This window comes from Aquarana catesbeiana, linkage group LG07, assembly GCF_042186555.1.
Source record: "Aquarana catesbeiana isolate 2022-GZ linkage group LG07, ASM4218655v1, whole genome shotgun sequence".
Taxonomy (NCBI): domain Eukaryota; kingdom Metazoa; phylum Chordata; class Amphibia; order Anura; family Ranidae; genus Aquarana; species Aquarana catesbeiana.
The window spans coordinates 21,125,962-21,143,128 of record NC_133330.1 but is presented as its reverse complement, the minus strand read 5'-3'; the positions used below and the strand labels follow the sequence as shown (position 1 = coordinate 21,143,128).

General features: G+C 45.7%; 1 protein-coding gene across 2 annotated transcripts in view; it reads left to right on the top strand.

Annotated features, from left to right (window-relative positions):
• The first annotated feature begins 6,964 nt into the window (after positions 1–6,964).
• SRGAP3 (SLIT-ROBO Rho GTPase activating protein 3) overlaps positions 6,965–17,167 on the top strand; it is a 161,060-nt gene continuing 150,857 nt past the window's right edge. The window contains exon 1 of one of the 2 annotated variants that reach the window (XM_073591736.1): positions 6,965–7,306. In XM_073591736.1, the coding sequence (XP_073447837.1) occupies positions 7,249–7,306 (58 nt within the window). In that variant the 5' untranslated portion in view covers positions 6,965–7,248. The remainder of the gene's footprint in view (positions 7,307–17,167) is intronic. The other variant, XM_073591738.1, reaches the window with a different exon arrangement.

Below are 17,167 nucleotides of genomic sequence, written 5' to 3'. Positions count from 1 at the left end.
AGGGGGATAGAAGAATGCAGTAAGGTATGAAGTACAGGAGTGTCTATAGAAGGGGGATAGAAGAATACAGTGATGGATGAAGTACAGCAGCGTCTACGGAAGGGGGATAGAAGAATGCAGTGAGGGATGAAGTACAGCAGTGTCTATAGAAGGGGATAGAAGAATGCAGTGAGGGATGAAGTACAGGAGTGTCTATAGAAGAGGGATAGAAGAATGCAGTGATGGATGAAGTACAGCAGTGTCTATGGATGGGGGATAGAAGAATGCAGTGAGGGATGAAGTACAGCAGTGTCTATAGAAGAGGGATAGAAGAATGCAGTGATGGATGAAGTACAGCAGTGTCTATGGATGGGGGATAGAAGAATGCAGTGAGGGATGAAGTACAGCAGTGTCTATGGAAGGGCGCATGCAGTGAGGGATGAAGTACAGCAGCGTCTACGGAAGGGGGATAGAAGAATGCAGTGATGGATGAAGTACAGCAGTGTCTATAGAAGGGGGATAGAAGAATGCAGTGAGGGTTGAAGTACAGCAGTGTCTATAGAAGGGGGATAGAAGAATGCAGTGAGGGATGAAGTACAGCAGCGTCTACGGAAGGGGGATAGAAGAATGCAGTGAGGGATGAAGTACAGGAGTGTCTATAGAAGGGGGATAGAAGAATGCAGTGATGGATGAAGTACAGCAGCGTCTACGGAAGGGGGATAGAAGAATGCAGTGATGGATGAAGTACAGGAGTGTCTATAGAAGGGGGATAGAAGAATGCAGTGAGGGATGAAGTACAGGAGTGTCTATAGAAGGGGGATAGAAGAATGCAGTGTGGGATGAAGTACAGCAGTGTCTATAGAAGGGGGATAGAAGAATGCAGTGAGGGATGAAGTACAGCAGTGTCTATAGAAGGGGGATAGAAGAATGCAGTGAGGGATGAAGTACAGCAGTGTCTATGGAAGGATAAGGAGCAGAGATAGGGAGGGAATGCAGAGATAGGGTAGGGATGCAATGTGGGATGGAGAACAGCAGTGTCTATTGGGGGGGGGGAGGGGTGCACTAATAGAGAAGGATGAGTATGATAATGAAAGGATGAGTATGATAAAGGAAGGATAAGGATGATGAAGGAAGGATGGATATGATGAAGGAAGGATAGGGATGATGAAGGAAGAGTGGATATAATAAAGAAAGGAAGGATATTATGAAGTAAGGATGAGTATGATGAAGGAAGGATGGATATGATAAAGAAAGGAAGGATATTATGAAGTAAGCGTGAGTATGATGAAGGAAGGATGTATATGATGAAGGAAGGATAGGGATAAGAAAGGAAGGATGGGGATGATAAAGGAAGATTAGGGATGATGAAGGAAGGATAGGGATGATGAAGGAAGGATGGATATTATGAAGGAAGGATAAGGATGATGAAGGAAGGATAGATATGATAAAGGAAGCATAGATATGATGAAAGAAGGATAGGGACGATGAAGGAAGGATGGATATGATGAAGGAAGGGTGGGGATGATGAAGCAAGGATGGATATAATGAAGGAAGGATGGGGGGGATAAAAGGGAGGAAGATTAGGGATGATGAAGGAAGGATAAGGATGATGAAGGAAGGATAGCTATTATGAAGGAAGGATGGATATGATGAAGGAAGGATGAGGATGATGAAGGGAGGACGGGGGTGATAAAGGAAGGAAGATTAGGGATGATGAAGGAATAATAAGGATGATGAAGGAAGGATGGATATTATAAAGGAAGGATGGATATGATGAAGGAAGGATGGATATTATGAAGGAAGGATAGGGACGATGAAGGAAGGATGGATATGATGAAGGAAGGATAGGGATGATGAAGGAAGGATGGATATGATGAAGGTAGGATAGATATGATAAAGGAAGGATAGATATGATGAAAGAAGGATAGGGATGATGAAGGAAGGATGGATTTGATGAAGGAAGGGTGGGGATGATGAAGCAAGGATGTATATAATGAAGGAAGGATGGGGGTGATAAAAGGGAGGAAGATTAGAGATGATGAAGGAAGGATGGATATGATGAAGGAAGGATGGATATGATGAAGAAAGTGTAGGGATGATGAAGAAAGGATGAGGATGATGAAGGAAGGATGGATATTATAAAGGAAGGATGGATATGATGAAGGAAGGATAGGGACGATGAAGGAAGGATGGGGATGGTGAATGAAGGTTAAGGATGATGAAGGAAGGATGAGGATGATGAAGGAACGGTGGGGATGATGAAAGGAGGATGGATATGATGAAGGAAGGATGGATATGATGAAGGAAGGGTGGGGATTATGAAGGAAGGATGGATATGATGAAGGAAGGATAGGGACGATGAAGGAAGGATGGGGATGGTGAAGGAAGGTTAAGGATGATGAAGGAAGGATGAGGATGATGAAGGAACGGTGGGGATGATGAAAGGAGGATGGATATGATGAAGGAAGGATAGGGACAATGAAGGAAGGATGGGGATGATAAAGGAAGGATAAGGATGATGAGGGAAGGATGGAATGATGAAGGAAGGATGGATATGATGAAGGAAGGGTGGGGATGATGAAGGAAGGGTGGATATAATGAAGGAAGGATGGGGATGATGACGAAAGGAATATTATTATGAAGGAGGGATATGATGAAGAAAGGATAGGGATGAAGGAAGAATGGGAATGATGAAGGAAGGATAGGGATGATGAAGGAAGGATGGGGATGGTGAATGAAGGTTAAGGATGATGAAGGAAGGATGAGGATGATGAAGGAATGGTGGGGATGATGAAAGGAGGATGGATATGATGAAGGAAGGATGGATATGATGAAGGAAGGGTGGGGATTATGAAGGAAGGATGGATATGATGAAGGAAGGATAGGGACGATGAAGGAAGGATGGGGATGGTGAAGGAAGGTTAAGGATGATGAAGGAAGGATGAGGATGATGAAGGAACGGTGGGGATGATGAAAGGAGGATGGATATGATGAAGGAAGGATAGGGACAATGAAGGAAGGATGGGGATGATAAAGGAAGGATAAGGATGATGAGGGAAGGATGGAATGATGAAGGAAGGATGGATATGATGAAGGAAGGGTGGGGATGATGAAGGAAGGGTGGATATAATGAAGGAAGGATGGGGATGATGACGAAAGGAATATTATTATGAAGGAGGGATATGATGAAGAAAGGATAGGGATGAAGGAAGAATAAGAATGATGAAAGAAGGATAGGGATAATAAAGAAAGGATGTGGATGATAAAGGAAGGATGGATATCATGAAGGAAAGATGGGGACGATGAAGGAAGGATGGGGATGATGAAGGAATTATGAATATGATAAAGGAAGATTTGGGATGATGAAGGAAGGATGGATAAGATGAAGGAAGGAATGTGGATGAGGAGTGAAGGATTGGATGATGAAGTAAAGATAAGGATGGGGAGTGAAGGATGGATATGATAAAGTAAAGATAAGGATGAGCAGTAAAGGATGGATATGATGGAGGGATAGGGATGGATATGATGGAGAGATGAGAAGTGAAGGGTGGGGATGAGGAGTGACGGATGGATATGATGGATGGATAGGGATAAATATGATGGAGGGAAAGGGATGGATATGATGGAGGGATAGGAATGGGGATGATGGAGGGATAGGGATGGATATGATAGAGGGATAGGGATGTATATAATGGGGGATAGGGATGCGGTGATGGAAAATGGAAAATGACATATGTGAGAGTTGACTGGGCTGCGCACCCCAAAAATATTCAGACAATGGAAAGGTTTCCCCGGGTTTTTTTTTTAGCAGCGAAAACATTTAGGAGAAAAATGATTAATTAAAAATCTTCTATTCAAACAAAGAATATAATTTAACAGCAAATTTAAAAAATATGTTGTGGTTAGCGACACGGACAACCAACACCAAACAAGAGCCATCACCAATGGCAAACAATATACCAAGGAAACCAGTTTGTCAAACACATTGTGACATTTCTATCCACATGAATACCACCCATATTCATGTGGACAGAAATGTCACAACATATTTGACAAACTATGGTTTCCTTGGTATATTGTTTGTTTGAGGGAGGGATAGGGATGAATATGATGGAGGGATAGGGATGAATATAATGGAGGTGTGAGGAGTGAAGGATGGATATAATGGATGAATGGGGATGATGGAGGGATATGTATGGGGATAATGGAGGGATAGGGATGGGGATGATGGAGGGACAGGGATGGATATAATGAAGTAATGAGGAGTGAAGGATGGGGATGATGGATGGATAGGTATGGATATGATGGAGGGATAGGGATAGATATGATGGAGGGATAGGGATGGGGATGATGGAGAGTTGAGGGGTGGAGGATGGATATGATGGAGGGATAAGGATAGATATGATGGAGGGATAGGGATGGATATGATGAGGGATAGGGATGATGGAGGATTGAGGAGTGAAGGATGGATATGATAGAGGGATAAGGATGGATATGATGGAGGGATAGGAATGGGGATGATGGAGGGATAGGGATAGGGATGGGGATGATGGAGGGATAGGGATGTGGATGATGAATGGATAGGGATGGGGATGATGGAGGGATAGGGATGGGGATGATGGAGGGATGGGGATGGGGATGATGGAGGGATAGGGATGGGGATGATGGAGGGATAGGGATGGGGATGATGGAGGGATGGGGATGGGGATGATGGAGGGATAGGGATGGGGATGATGGAGGGATGGGGATAATGGAGGGATGGGGATGATGGAGGGATAGGGATGGGGATGATGGAGGGATAGGGATGGGGATGATGGAGGGATAGGGATGGGGGTGATGGAGGGATGGGATGATGAAGGTATAGGGATGGGGATGATGGAGGGGTAGGTACAGGGATGGGGATGATGGAGGGATAGGGATGGGGATGATGGAGGGATAGGGCTGGGGATGATGGAGGGATAGGGATGGGGATGGGGATGATGGAGTGATAGGGATGATGGAGGGATAGGGATGGGGATGATGGAGGGATAGAGATAGGGATGGGGATGATGGAGGGATAGGGATGGGGATGATGGAAGGATGGGGATGATGGAGGGATAGGAATGGGGATGATGGAGGGATGGGGATGATGGAGGGATAGGGATGATGGAGGGATGGGGATGATAGAGGGATGGGGGTGATAGAGGGATGGGGATGATAGAGGGATAGGGATGATGGAGGGATGGGGATGATGGAGGGATAGGGATGGGGATGATGGAGGGATAGGGATGATGGAGGGATGGGGATGATGGAGGGATAGGGATGGGGATGATGGAGGGATAGGGATGGGGATGATGGAGGGATGGGGATGATGGAGGGATAGGGATGGGGATGATGGAGGGATGGGGATAGGGATGGGGATGATGGAGGGATAGGGATGATGGAGGGATAGGGATGGGGATGATGGAGGGATAGGGATGGGGATGATGGAGGGATGGGGATAGGGATGGGGATGATGGAGGGATAGGGATGATGGAGGGATAGGGATGGGGATGATGGAGGGATGGGGATGATGGAGGGATGGGGATGATGGAGGGATAGGGATGGGGATGAGGATGGGGATGATGGAGGGATGGGGATGATAGAGAGATAGGGATGGGGATGATGGAGGGATAGGGATGGGGATGATGGAGGGATAGGGATGGAGATGAGGATGGGGATGATGGAGGGATGGGGATGATAGAGGGATAAGGATGGGGATGATGGAGGGATAGGGATGGGGATGATGGAGGGATAGGGATGGGGATGATGGAGGGATGGGGATAGGGATGGGGATGATGGAGGCATAGGGATGGGGATGATGGAGGGATAGGGATGGGGATGATGGAGGGATGGGGATGATGGAGAGATGGGGGTGATGAAGGGATAGGGATAGGGATGGGGATGATGGAGGTGATGGAGGGATAGGGATAGGGATGGGGATGATGGAGGGATAGGGATGGGGATGATGGAGGGATAGGGATAGGGATGGGGATGATGGAGGGATGGGGATGATGGAGGGATAGGGATAGGGATGGGGATGATGGAGGGATGGGGATGATGGAGGGATGGGGGTGATGGAGGGATAGGGATGGGGATGATGGAGGGATAGGGATGGGGGTGATGGAGGGATAGGGATGGGGGTGATGGAGGGATAGGGATGGGGGTGATGGAGGGATGGGGATAGGGATGGGGGTGATGGAGGGATAGGGATAGGGATGGGGGTGATGGAGGGATAGGGATGGGTTGATGGAGGGATAGGGATGGGGATGATGGAGGGATGGGGATGGGTTGATGGAGGGATAGGGATGGGGATGATGGAGGGATGGGGATGGGGATGATGGAGGGATGGGGATGGGGATGATGGGTGATGGAGGGATAGGGATAGGGATGGGGATGATGGAGGGATGGGGATGATGGAGGGATAGGGATAGGGATGGGGATGATGGAGGGATGGGGATGATGGAGGGATGGGGGTGATGGAGGGATAGGGATGGGGATGATGGAGGGATAGGGATGGGGGTGATGGAGGGATAGGGATGGGGGTGATGGAGGGATAGGGATGGGGGTGATGGAGGGATGGGGATAGGGATGGGGGTGATGGAGGGATAGGGATAGGGATGGGGGTGATGGAGGGATAGGGATGGGTTGATGGAGGGATAGGGATGGGGATGATGGAGGGATGGGGATGGGTTGATGGAGGGATAGGGATGGGGATGATGGAGGGATGGGGATGGGGATGATGGAGGGATGGGGATGGGGATGGGGTGATGGAGGGATAGGGATAGGGATGGGTTGATGGAGGGATGGGGATGGGGTGATGGAGGGATAGGGATAGGGATGGGGGTGATGGAGGGATAGGGATGGGTTGATGGAGGGATAGGGATGGGGATGATGGAGGGATGGGGATGGGGATGATGGGTGATGTGCAGTCAGTCGGGTGTCCAGCAGGCTCCATGTAATGGGAGGTGGGCGGAGTCAGGTGACGTTCAGCCTCCGATCACCCCGCAGTGGCAGCAAGAAAAGAAAGAAGAAGGAAAACAATCGGAGAGGAGGGAGCGGAGCACAGCGGAGAGGAGAGGAGGGAGCGGAGAGGAGGAGAGGAGGGAGCGGAGAGGAGAGGAGAGAGGTTGGATCGGAGCACAGTGGAGAGGAGAGGAGGGAGCGCCGGGCAGAGCAATGCGGAGTTCGGGGTGTGCTGGGCGGCTCTGCAGGTGATCGGTCCCCGGAGACCCTCCGACCTCCCCAACCATGTCCAGGTTCAGGAAGGACAAGGAGATTATCGCCGACTATGAGAACCAGGTCAAAGGTAAGTGCCAGGTGTGCGCCCTCCCTGCTGACAACCTACCCCACCCTTTCCTGTGCAGCCCCCTGCTTCGGGTCTACCCTTCACCATATACCACCTGCTGCCAGTGTGCCCTCCTCTGTACACCCACTGCTGACAACCTACCTATACCTACCAGTGTGCCCTCCTCTGTACACCCACCGCTGACAACCTACCAGTGTGCCCTCCTCTGTACACCCACTGCTGACAACATACCTATACCTACCAGTGTGCCCTCCTCTGTACACCCACCGCTGACAACCTACCAGTGTGCCCTCCTCTGTACACCCACTGCTGACAACATACCTATACCTACCAGTGTGCCCTCCTCTGTACACCCACCGCTGACAACCTACCAGTGTGCCCTCCTCTGTACACCCACTGCTGACAACATACCTATACCTACCAGTGTGCCCTCTCTCTGCCCACACCTCTGTGCTGCCAAAATATCCTCCACTACATGCTGCAAGTGTGCCCATTTCTATACACCACCCTGTTGCAAAACAATCATACACTACTGCCATGCACTGAACACTGCTACCAATCTTCCCATTACTACTTACCTCTCTCCCTGCTGCCATTGTAGCCTCCTCCAGCATACACTAGCCACTGCACTCTGTACACTGACATGCACTTGTCTCTGCACTGTGTACTGATTTGCACTTGTCTCTGCACTCTGTACACTGACCTGCACTCCTCTCTGCACTCTGTACACTGACATGCACTTGTCTCTGCACTATGCATACATTGACATAGACTTGTCTCTGCGCTCTGTACACTGACATACACTTGTCTCTGCACTCTGTACACTGACATGCACTCGTCTCTGCACTCTGTACACTGACATGCACTCGTCTCTGCACTCTGTACACTGACATGCACTTGTCTCTGCACTCTGTACACTGACATGCACTTGTCTCTGCACTGTGCACACACTGACATGCACTTGTCTCTGCACTGTGCACACACTGACATGCACTTGTCTCTGCACTGTGCACACACTGACATGCACTTGTCTCTGCACTGTGCACACACTGACATGCACTTGTCTCTGCACTGTGCACACACTGACATGCACGTGTCTCTGAACTGTGCATACATTGACATAGACTTGTCTCTGCACTCTGTACACTGACATGCATTTGTCTCTGCACTGTGCACACACTGACATGCACTTGTTCCTTTAGTGCATTACCTACACTGACTAGGCAGCCCACCTAGAATAATGCAGTGGCAGCCTCTCCCTGTCCATTCCAGGCTCCCCCCCAGGCCTAATCTCCCTGCAGTGTGCCCATCTCCATGGCAGGGCATCTGTGTGCTCTGTGCAGCGCCAGGCGGACGAGGGGGAGCAGGCTGCAATGCAGCTGTGCAGCTAATAAGGAGTGTCATTTATATCGGCCTGCAGCATCCATCATGCTCACTCACCCAGGAGCAGATTGCTCCCCTGATACAGAACAGAGACACTGCATTGTCTGCTAATAGTCATTAAATGATACACGTGCGATTCAGCTGCTGGCCTGAATTATTGCTCCAGGAGACAGGCCCACACTGAGATATATGCAATGTATGGAAGCTGTGTGCCTGCAATCCCTCATCCCTCTGCCCCTGGAATTGTTTCCTTGTCTTGGCCCAGCTCCAGGCCTGAAACTTTCCCTGCCTCCCCATCTGCTCCACCTCTGGCTCTAATCTCCTCCTCACCTTTATTAAAGTCATATGTTGGCGGTTGCACTCTTAGCCCCCCCCCCCCCCCCCCATGTCCTGAGCGCCTCCGAGTAGTCTATAGAACACTCTTGCCTCTGGGAGTCTCCCACTTCTAGGTCGGATGTATTGATCTGCATCAATAAATGTCTTGCTTAAAGGAGTTTTCCTCTTTCAGAAAGAGGAAGGCCTCTACATCGGCGACCGATAAGGGCGCTCAGATCAGAAAACCCTCTAGTTTACTGCTTTAGAGCTGCAGCAAATGAGAGAACGAGGCGGTTGCAGAGGTTTGCCACCTTCCGAAAGTGAAAAGCCACTTTAACTACCCAAAAAGTCGTTAGATTGTTCTTCTTTTTTATGTTACAGTCCAGCTTGTAAGGTCGAGAGTATGGGGGACCTGAAAGGGGGCTCCGTTCATGAGCACCCCTCAGGCCTATTGAACCAAATGGCTTAGTGAAATGTTTGCTTTATGCTGTTGGATGTCAGCTGTCCCCTCTTAAGCTCCCCAATTGGACGACGAATGGCTTCAGGAGCTAGCAGAGTGGGGATAAGCTTGACTTTTGTAGGAAAAGTCAGAATTTGCACATACATTTAGCCGTCATTATCTCATGTATTTTTGAACTTTTCTGATGTATTTTTTTTAATTGTTATCTGTTTATTAGTATTTTTCTTCTTCACAGATACATTATAAAACAAAACAAACATGGAAAACAAACAAACAAAAAAACAACATATTTCCAGAATTCATACAACAAAAACGTATTACATTCCAAACACATTAATATAGGTTGGACTTGATGGACTTGTGTCTTTTTTCAACCTCGCCTACTATGTAACTATGTAATATAGAAAAAAACAAAAAAAACCCTCCACCCAGCCCTATTTTCCCCTCCTCTCTCCCTATCTCCCTACTCCCTCCCCTCCCCCCCTCATCCCCAATCCCCCTCCGTCCATAAGCTCCCCTCACCATTCCTTCTGTCTTGAGTCACCATACCTTAATTATTCTATAACTGGCAAATTATCTATTTACCCCTATGCTTCCACCTAGTCCTAAAATAAATGGTGTCAGTCCTGGTAACAACAGCCAGGGTCCCCCCACATTTCACCAAATGTATTTGTTAAACCCCCCCATTCTTATATACCTGCCATTCTTTTAACAATACACCATTCCCCTGTATCCGCCATTCTTCATATGTTGGGCTTCTAGAGGATATCCATTTCATTGCTATTCATTTTCTTGCAATAAATAGTATCCCATTAATGATTAATCGAGTATATACTTATTTTTCTAAGTATCAAACAAGCATATTCTTGGATCTATCTGTATCTGGGTTTGGTACACCTGGTTCATCGTTTCTATCACAGGCTACCAATATCTAAACAATTTAGGGCAATTCCAAAGCATGCGCATTAAGTCAGCAGATACTCTCGAACATCTCGGACATTCTGATGTTTCCTGTCTACCCCATTGGTATAGTTTAGCTGGTGTCCTATAAGCTCTGTATATTATGTATAATTGGGTTAAGCGTTGCTGTGAAGATATTGATACAGTTTGTATGGATTCCAATATACTCATTTTTCCAAGATCTTTTTCCCATCCTTTTCTAGCTAAGCAGCTATTTTGTTTCTCTTGTCTGCTCGGTTGGGCGACCATAATGAGTGGAGATCAAACCCTTCTTAAAGCGGAGTTCCACCCAAAAGTGGAACTTCCGCTCATCTGATTCCTCCCCGCCCCCTCCGGTGCCACATTTGTCACCTTTTGGGGAGGAGGGGGGGACAGGATACCTATCTTTGAGAGGTATCCTTTCCCACTCCTGGGAGCCTCAGCCGTGGCTATTGACATCACGGCTGGGGGCTCCCTCCTTCTCCCTCCTCCTTCCCCTGTCGCCAGGCCAGTAGGAGAGAGGAGCATAGCCTTGCGCATGCGCAGTAGCTTTCCCGGGACGAAGCCGAAAGGCTACACTGCTGGGTACCCTTTCCCGCAATGGTGGTGGCGGAAATTGACAGCTAATGGAAACATCAGATACAGTGCCGACATCGCTGGACTCCAGGACAGGTAAGTGTCCTATTATTAAAAGCCAGCAGCTGCAGTATGTGGAGCTGCTGGCTTTTCAATTTCTTTTTTTTGGGGCGGACCTCCGCTTTAACCTGTTTGTTTGCTAAAGTATCCATAAGTGGCATATTTTGTATCTTAGATTTTTTTTATCTTTAAACTGACTCTGTAGCGCATGGCGCAATTGTAGATGTATTTTTGGGCATTGACTTGACATTTGGTTTTCATCTAAGGCAAGGGTCTCCAAACTTTTTAAACAAAGGCCAGTTAACTGACTTTCAGGCTTTAGTGGGGCCGGACCGTGGCCAGTGGGAGTAGAAAATACCTCGGTGTCAGTGGGAGTAAACAAGGCCCTATTCTTGGTGTCAGAGGCAGGAATAGTGCCCCAGGTATCAATAGGAGGAATAGTGCCTCAGTGATGGTGTCAATGGGAGGAATAGTGCTCCATCAGTGGTATCAGTGAGAGGAATATTGCCCCATCATTGGTGCCAGTGGGAGGAATAGAGGCCCATCATTGTTATCAGTGGGAGGAATAGTGCCCCATCATTGGTGTCAGTGGGAGGAATAGTGCCCCATCATTAGTGTCAGTGGGAGGAATAGTGCCCTATCCATGGTGTCAGTGGGAGGAATAGTGCCCCATCATTGATGTCAGTAGATGAAATAGTGCCCCATCCTTGGTATCAGTAGGTGGAATAGTGCTCCATCATTGGTATCAGTGGGAGGAATAGTGCCCCATCATTGGTGTCGGTGGGAAGAACAGTGCCCCATTTTGGTATCAGTTGGTGGAATAGCACCCTATCATTGGTATAAGTGGAAGAAGTAGTGCCCCATCACTGGTGTCGGTGGGAGTTATGGTGCTCCATCATTGATGTCAGTGGAAGGAATAGTGCCCAAAGGGCTGGATAAAGGCAAGCAAAGAGCTACATCCAGCCCCCTGGTTGCTGTATGGAGGCCACTGATCCAAAGTAACCTATGCTTATACTAAGTTTGGATTGCACAGCTTTGTAGGAGGTTCACTGTAAGTTATTTATTATACTCCAAAGACATGCTGGTAGGTTAATTGGCTTCTGTCCAAAATTGGCCGTAGTATATAAATGTGAGTTGGGGACTTTGGATTGTGGGCTCCTTGAGGGTAGGGACCGATGTGAGTGTGCGATGTATGTGTGGAGCTGTGCGTAAATTGACGGCACTATATGGGTACCTTAATAAATAATAATATAATAGATGAGCATCCTAATGAGACCCAATTGGGTTGATTTACTAAAGGCAACTCTACTGTGCACTACAAGTGCACTTGGAAGTGCAGTCACTGTAGATCTGAGGGGAAGATCTGAAATGAGGGGAAGTACTGCTGATTTTATCATCCAATCATGTGCAAGAAAAAATGCTGTTTTTTATTTTCCTTGCATGTCCTCCTCAGATCTACAGCGACTGCACTTCCAAGTGCACTTGAAGTGCACTTGTAGTGCACAATGGATTCACCTTTTGTAAATAAACCCCAATGTACAGGGATAGGGACAATTGTAGACACACACCCACACTCACTCAGGTTGAACTGGGTGGACTGGTGTCTTTATTCAACCTTACTAACTATGTAACTATGTAATTGTGTAACTATGTAACTAGGAGTACATTGTAGCTACTATTATCTTGCAGATGTTGACCTTTATAGGTGGTCATAATGACATGCAAATGTGTCTTTTGCCCATAAGGTGTTGATGATCGACTTTTTGCAATAGTGGTTTGGCAAAAGTGCAGATTTTACATTAATAATATGCCAATAAGAGGTGACTTTCCAATCTCAGAAAGTTAGGCGTTGTGTAACTTGAGGGCAGATAGGTATGAGGGCTGTCCTTCAAAGACGTTAGACCCAACTTGTCCATGTAGACACCTCTGGTTTGCAATGTTGATTAACTGCATGCTGAGACTTCTCCTTTTCTAGATGAATATTATCAAATTTCCTGTCTGTGGCTTTCTGTTTCAAGAACAAAAATACTTTCAGCACAAAAAAAGCAGTTTTATAGACTTGTTGGGCAATAAAGATGTCTGAGGTCTTCTGATTGACCCATAGTTCTCTCGAACAACGAGGCTGATGTGGTAAAACTGGAGATGAAAAAATTAACTCAATTCATGTTAAATTTTTCCATGAAATGTAAGAGAAAATCTGAATACTTGTTACTGGCAGCAACACCAATGTTGTCTTCCTTCCTCCCCGTTTTTTTGCACCTGTAGTAATATTGTCTAAGGGGTTCAGTAGCAGAAGATAGAGTTCGAAAAGTTGCTGATGATGTCTTTGTTATGGTGAGCTAGGATTGACCTGGTGGCTTTCTAGTGGGACATGTTGGGATTTGTTGTCCAATGATTGACAGAGAGTGACAGCTAGCAAAAGGATGGTTTGTGCCTCTCAGAGTGTGTGTGGAGGGGGAGGGGTATCTGTCTGGCAAAGGTCTATATAACTTCATCTCTCAGTTAATGGTCTGTATCTTGATTTGTCTATCTATCTACATCTCTTTTGCCACCTTTTCTCTCCCCCCACCCGCTTTTTCCTCCTTTCCATCTCTCTCATTCTTTGCAGTGCATTACACATGTTATTTTTTGTGTTTATGCACATTGTGTTAAGCCAGACCATTAAAATGAACCCACCCTAACATGCTAATAAATAAGCCATGACCCTTTTATCTGATGCAGCACAATGCATGGTACTACAGTGCAATTGTGTTGCTTTAGCATGTTGGAGTGCCATTCAAACTGCACTACAACACAGTACATTATTACTACACATTGTGTAAATGGGCCTCACTCACTTACCTCTCTTTCTCCTGCCCACACACCTCTTTTCCTTCTCTGCCTCTCTCTATTTTCCACCCATCTCCCTCTCTATCTTTCCCCCAACTCTCTTTCCTCCCTCTTTCTTCCCCTCCCTCTCCTCTCTTTTCTCTCTCCCCCTCTCTTTTCATCTCTCTCTCCACCTCCCTCTCCTTTCATCTTTCTCTCCCTCTCTCTTTATCTCTTCATTTCTCTTTCTTTCTCTCCTTCTCTACCTCTCTACTTCCCTCCTGCTCTCTCTTCATCTCTCTCAGTCACTCTCTCTTTTTCTCTCTTTACCTCCCTCTTGCTCTCCCTCTCTCTTTCTATCTCTCTTGTGATCTCTCTCTTTTCATCTCAGAGTCTTGCTTGCTCTCTCTTTTTCTATCTCTAGCTCCCTCTCTCTTTATTTCTCCATCGCTCTCTTTCCTTCTATCCCTTGCTACCCATTTACTTTCCTTGCTGCCCTCTCTTTCTGTTCAGCTTTCGCTCTCTTTTCATGCCTCTCTCTTTATTTCCCTCTCTATCTCCTTGTTGCTTGCTCTCTCTCTCTCTCTCTCTCTCTCTCTCTCTCTCTCTCTCTTTCTTTCTGTCTCTCCTCTTTCTCTCTCCCTCTTCTTCTTTATCTTACTCCCTCCCTTTCTTCATTTCTATCTCACTTTCTCTTTTCCCTCTCTTCCTATTCTTTTCTCTCTCTCTCTTTCTTTCTTTCTTTCTTTCTTTCTTTCTTTCTTTCTTTCTTTCTTTCTTTCTTTCTTTCTTTCTTTCTTTCTTTCTTTCTTTCTTTCTTTCTTTCTTTCTTTTTCTTCATTCTTCTCTCTCTCTTTTCCTCTCTTTTCTTCACTACTTCTCAATTTTCTCTCTCTCAATTCTTCTTTCTTTCTTTCTTTCTTTCTTTCTTTCTTTCTTTCTTTCTTTCTTTCTTTCTTTCTTTCTTTCTTTCTTTCTTTCTTCCTTCTTTCTCTCTCTACCCCCTATCTATCTCTCTCCCTCTATCTCTTTCTCTCCTTCTCTCTCTCTTTCTCATTCTCTTTCTCTCTTCTTCTTCATCTCTCTCTTTCCCTCTCTTCTTTTTTCTCTCTCTTCTTCTCTCTCTCTCTCTCTCTCTCTCTCTCTCTCTCTCCCCCTCTCTCTCTCTCTCTCTCTCTCTCTCTCTCTCTCTCTCTCTCTCTCCCTATCTCTCTTCCTCTATCTCTTTCTCTCTTCTTCTTCATCTCACTCTTTCCCTTTCTTTCTTTCTTTCTTTCTTTCTTTCTTTCTTTCTTTCTTTCTTTCTTTCTTTCTTTCTTTCTTTCTTTCTTTCTTTCTTTCTTTCTTTCTTTCCTAATTCATTGCACTCTCTCTCTCTCACCCTCACTCTTCTTCTCTCCCTTTTCTCTCTCTCTCTCTTCTTCATCTAACTCCTTCACTCTCTGTCTTCATTTTCCATCTCTTCCTTTTCACCCCCCCCCCCCCCTCTATATGTCGCTCTCTCCTAACGTGTCCTCTCTCTCTTCCTCATCTTAGTCTTGGTCTCCATTTCTCCCTCTCTCTCCTTCATCTTTCTCCCTATCTCTTATTTTCTCCCTCTGTTTCTGTCTCTGTCCTCCCTTCTCTCTCCCTCTCTTCCATCCCCCTTTATACCTCTACACTATGTCTACCTATTTATCTTGCACCTTCCTTCCTCCCTTGTGTCTCTTTTTTTTACTCCCACTTTGTGTTACATTGTATTCTCACATACTCTTCTTCCTAGTCTGCATATCCCCCCCCAATCCGCAGCGTCTGTATATTTGTATATGTGCAGACCGCCTGTACTTGTAACACAATATTTCTGCCCCACCCAAGGGCTGCATGTGTTTTTCCAATCTTCCAGAACAGACAATCCAAAATAAATCCATTTCTTGTCTCTGGTGAGAGAGCCTCAGTTGCTGTAATTAGTGATTTTCTCTCTTTATATTTTGTGTATATTCACAGTGATTTCTATGGCAAAGAAGCCTTGAAGAGTAACACACAGCTTGATTCATATGGGAAAAAAACATGTTTTCAGGGTCTTGTGAAATCTAACAATTCCACAGTACATTGTAGTAATGTTTTACACAATGTGAAAGCAAAGATGAATAAGCAGAGGACAGCAGCCAATCGCAAATCGTCATACGTTGTTTTTGCCCGTTTTAAAGGGATAGGATTGGCTGGCAGGGATTACTCTGGGATTTTACTGTTTGTATTAATAAGCATTAACTGTAACCAGAAACTTGGCTTCAGTAGACAAGGGAAGAATCGCATTCACTGTTGTGGAATTTCTGAATTGTTTTTAAATATCTTTTGCATTCACTGTTTTGCTACTTCATGATTTTTTTTTTTTTTAATATTTGGGGTTTATTGTTTTTACAGGTGTCTAGCAGTCAACACACCAGCAGATAAAAATCACAGATAGCCGCCATTACTAGTAAAAAAAATAAAATAAATAAAAATGCCATAAAACTATCCCCTATATTGTAGACACTATAACTTTTGCGCAAACCAATTAATATAACGTTATTGTGTTTTTTTTGGGGTTTTTTTACCAAAAATATGTGGAAGAATACATATCGGCCTAAACTGAGGAAAAAATTTGTTAAAAAAAAAACAAAAATAGGATATTTATTATAGCAAAAAGTAAAAAATATTGTGTTTTTTTTTTTTCAAACTTGTCGCTCCTCTTTTGTTTATAGCGCAAAAAATGAAAACCACAGAGATTGATCAAATACCACCAAAAGAAAGCTCTATTTGTGGGGGAAAAAAAATGATAAAAATTTCATATGGGTACAGTGTTGCATGACCGCGCAATTGTCATTCAAAGTGCGACAGCGCTGAAAACTGAAAATTGGCCTGAGCAGGAAGGGGGTGAAAACGCCCTGTATGGAAGTGGTTAAAATAGAAATGATATGCAAAACATTTTTATTACAGATACAAAAAAAATATTATAAATATCTTTTTTTCCCTTTTTTTATAAGTGATCACATTCCCTCTGTTTTCAGCTGCATAAGAGCTGGGGACAGCAATACACTGATCTTCCCAGTGAATGCCTGTGCAGTAGGGGCGTGTCAGGACAAGTCTGATCATTGGAGGAGAACAGGCTGAGTTCCCAGCATAGCTAGAGAATTGACCAGATGTGTTCTCCTTCTTAGTATGGTCAGTTTTTACCCTGTTTCCCCGAAAATAAGACCTAGCGTGATTGTCGGTGATGGCTGCAATATAAGCCCTATCCCCCCAAATAAGCCCTAGTTAAAGTCCTTGTGGGTCTTATTTTCAGGGTAGGGCTTATTTTTGGG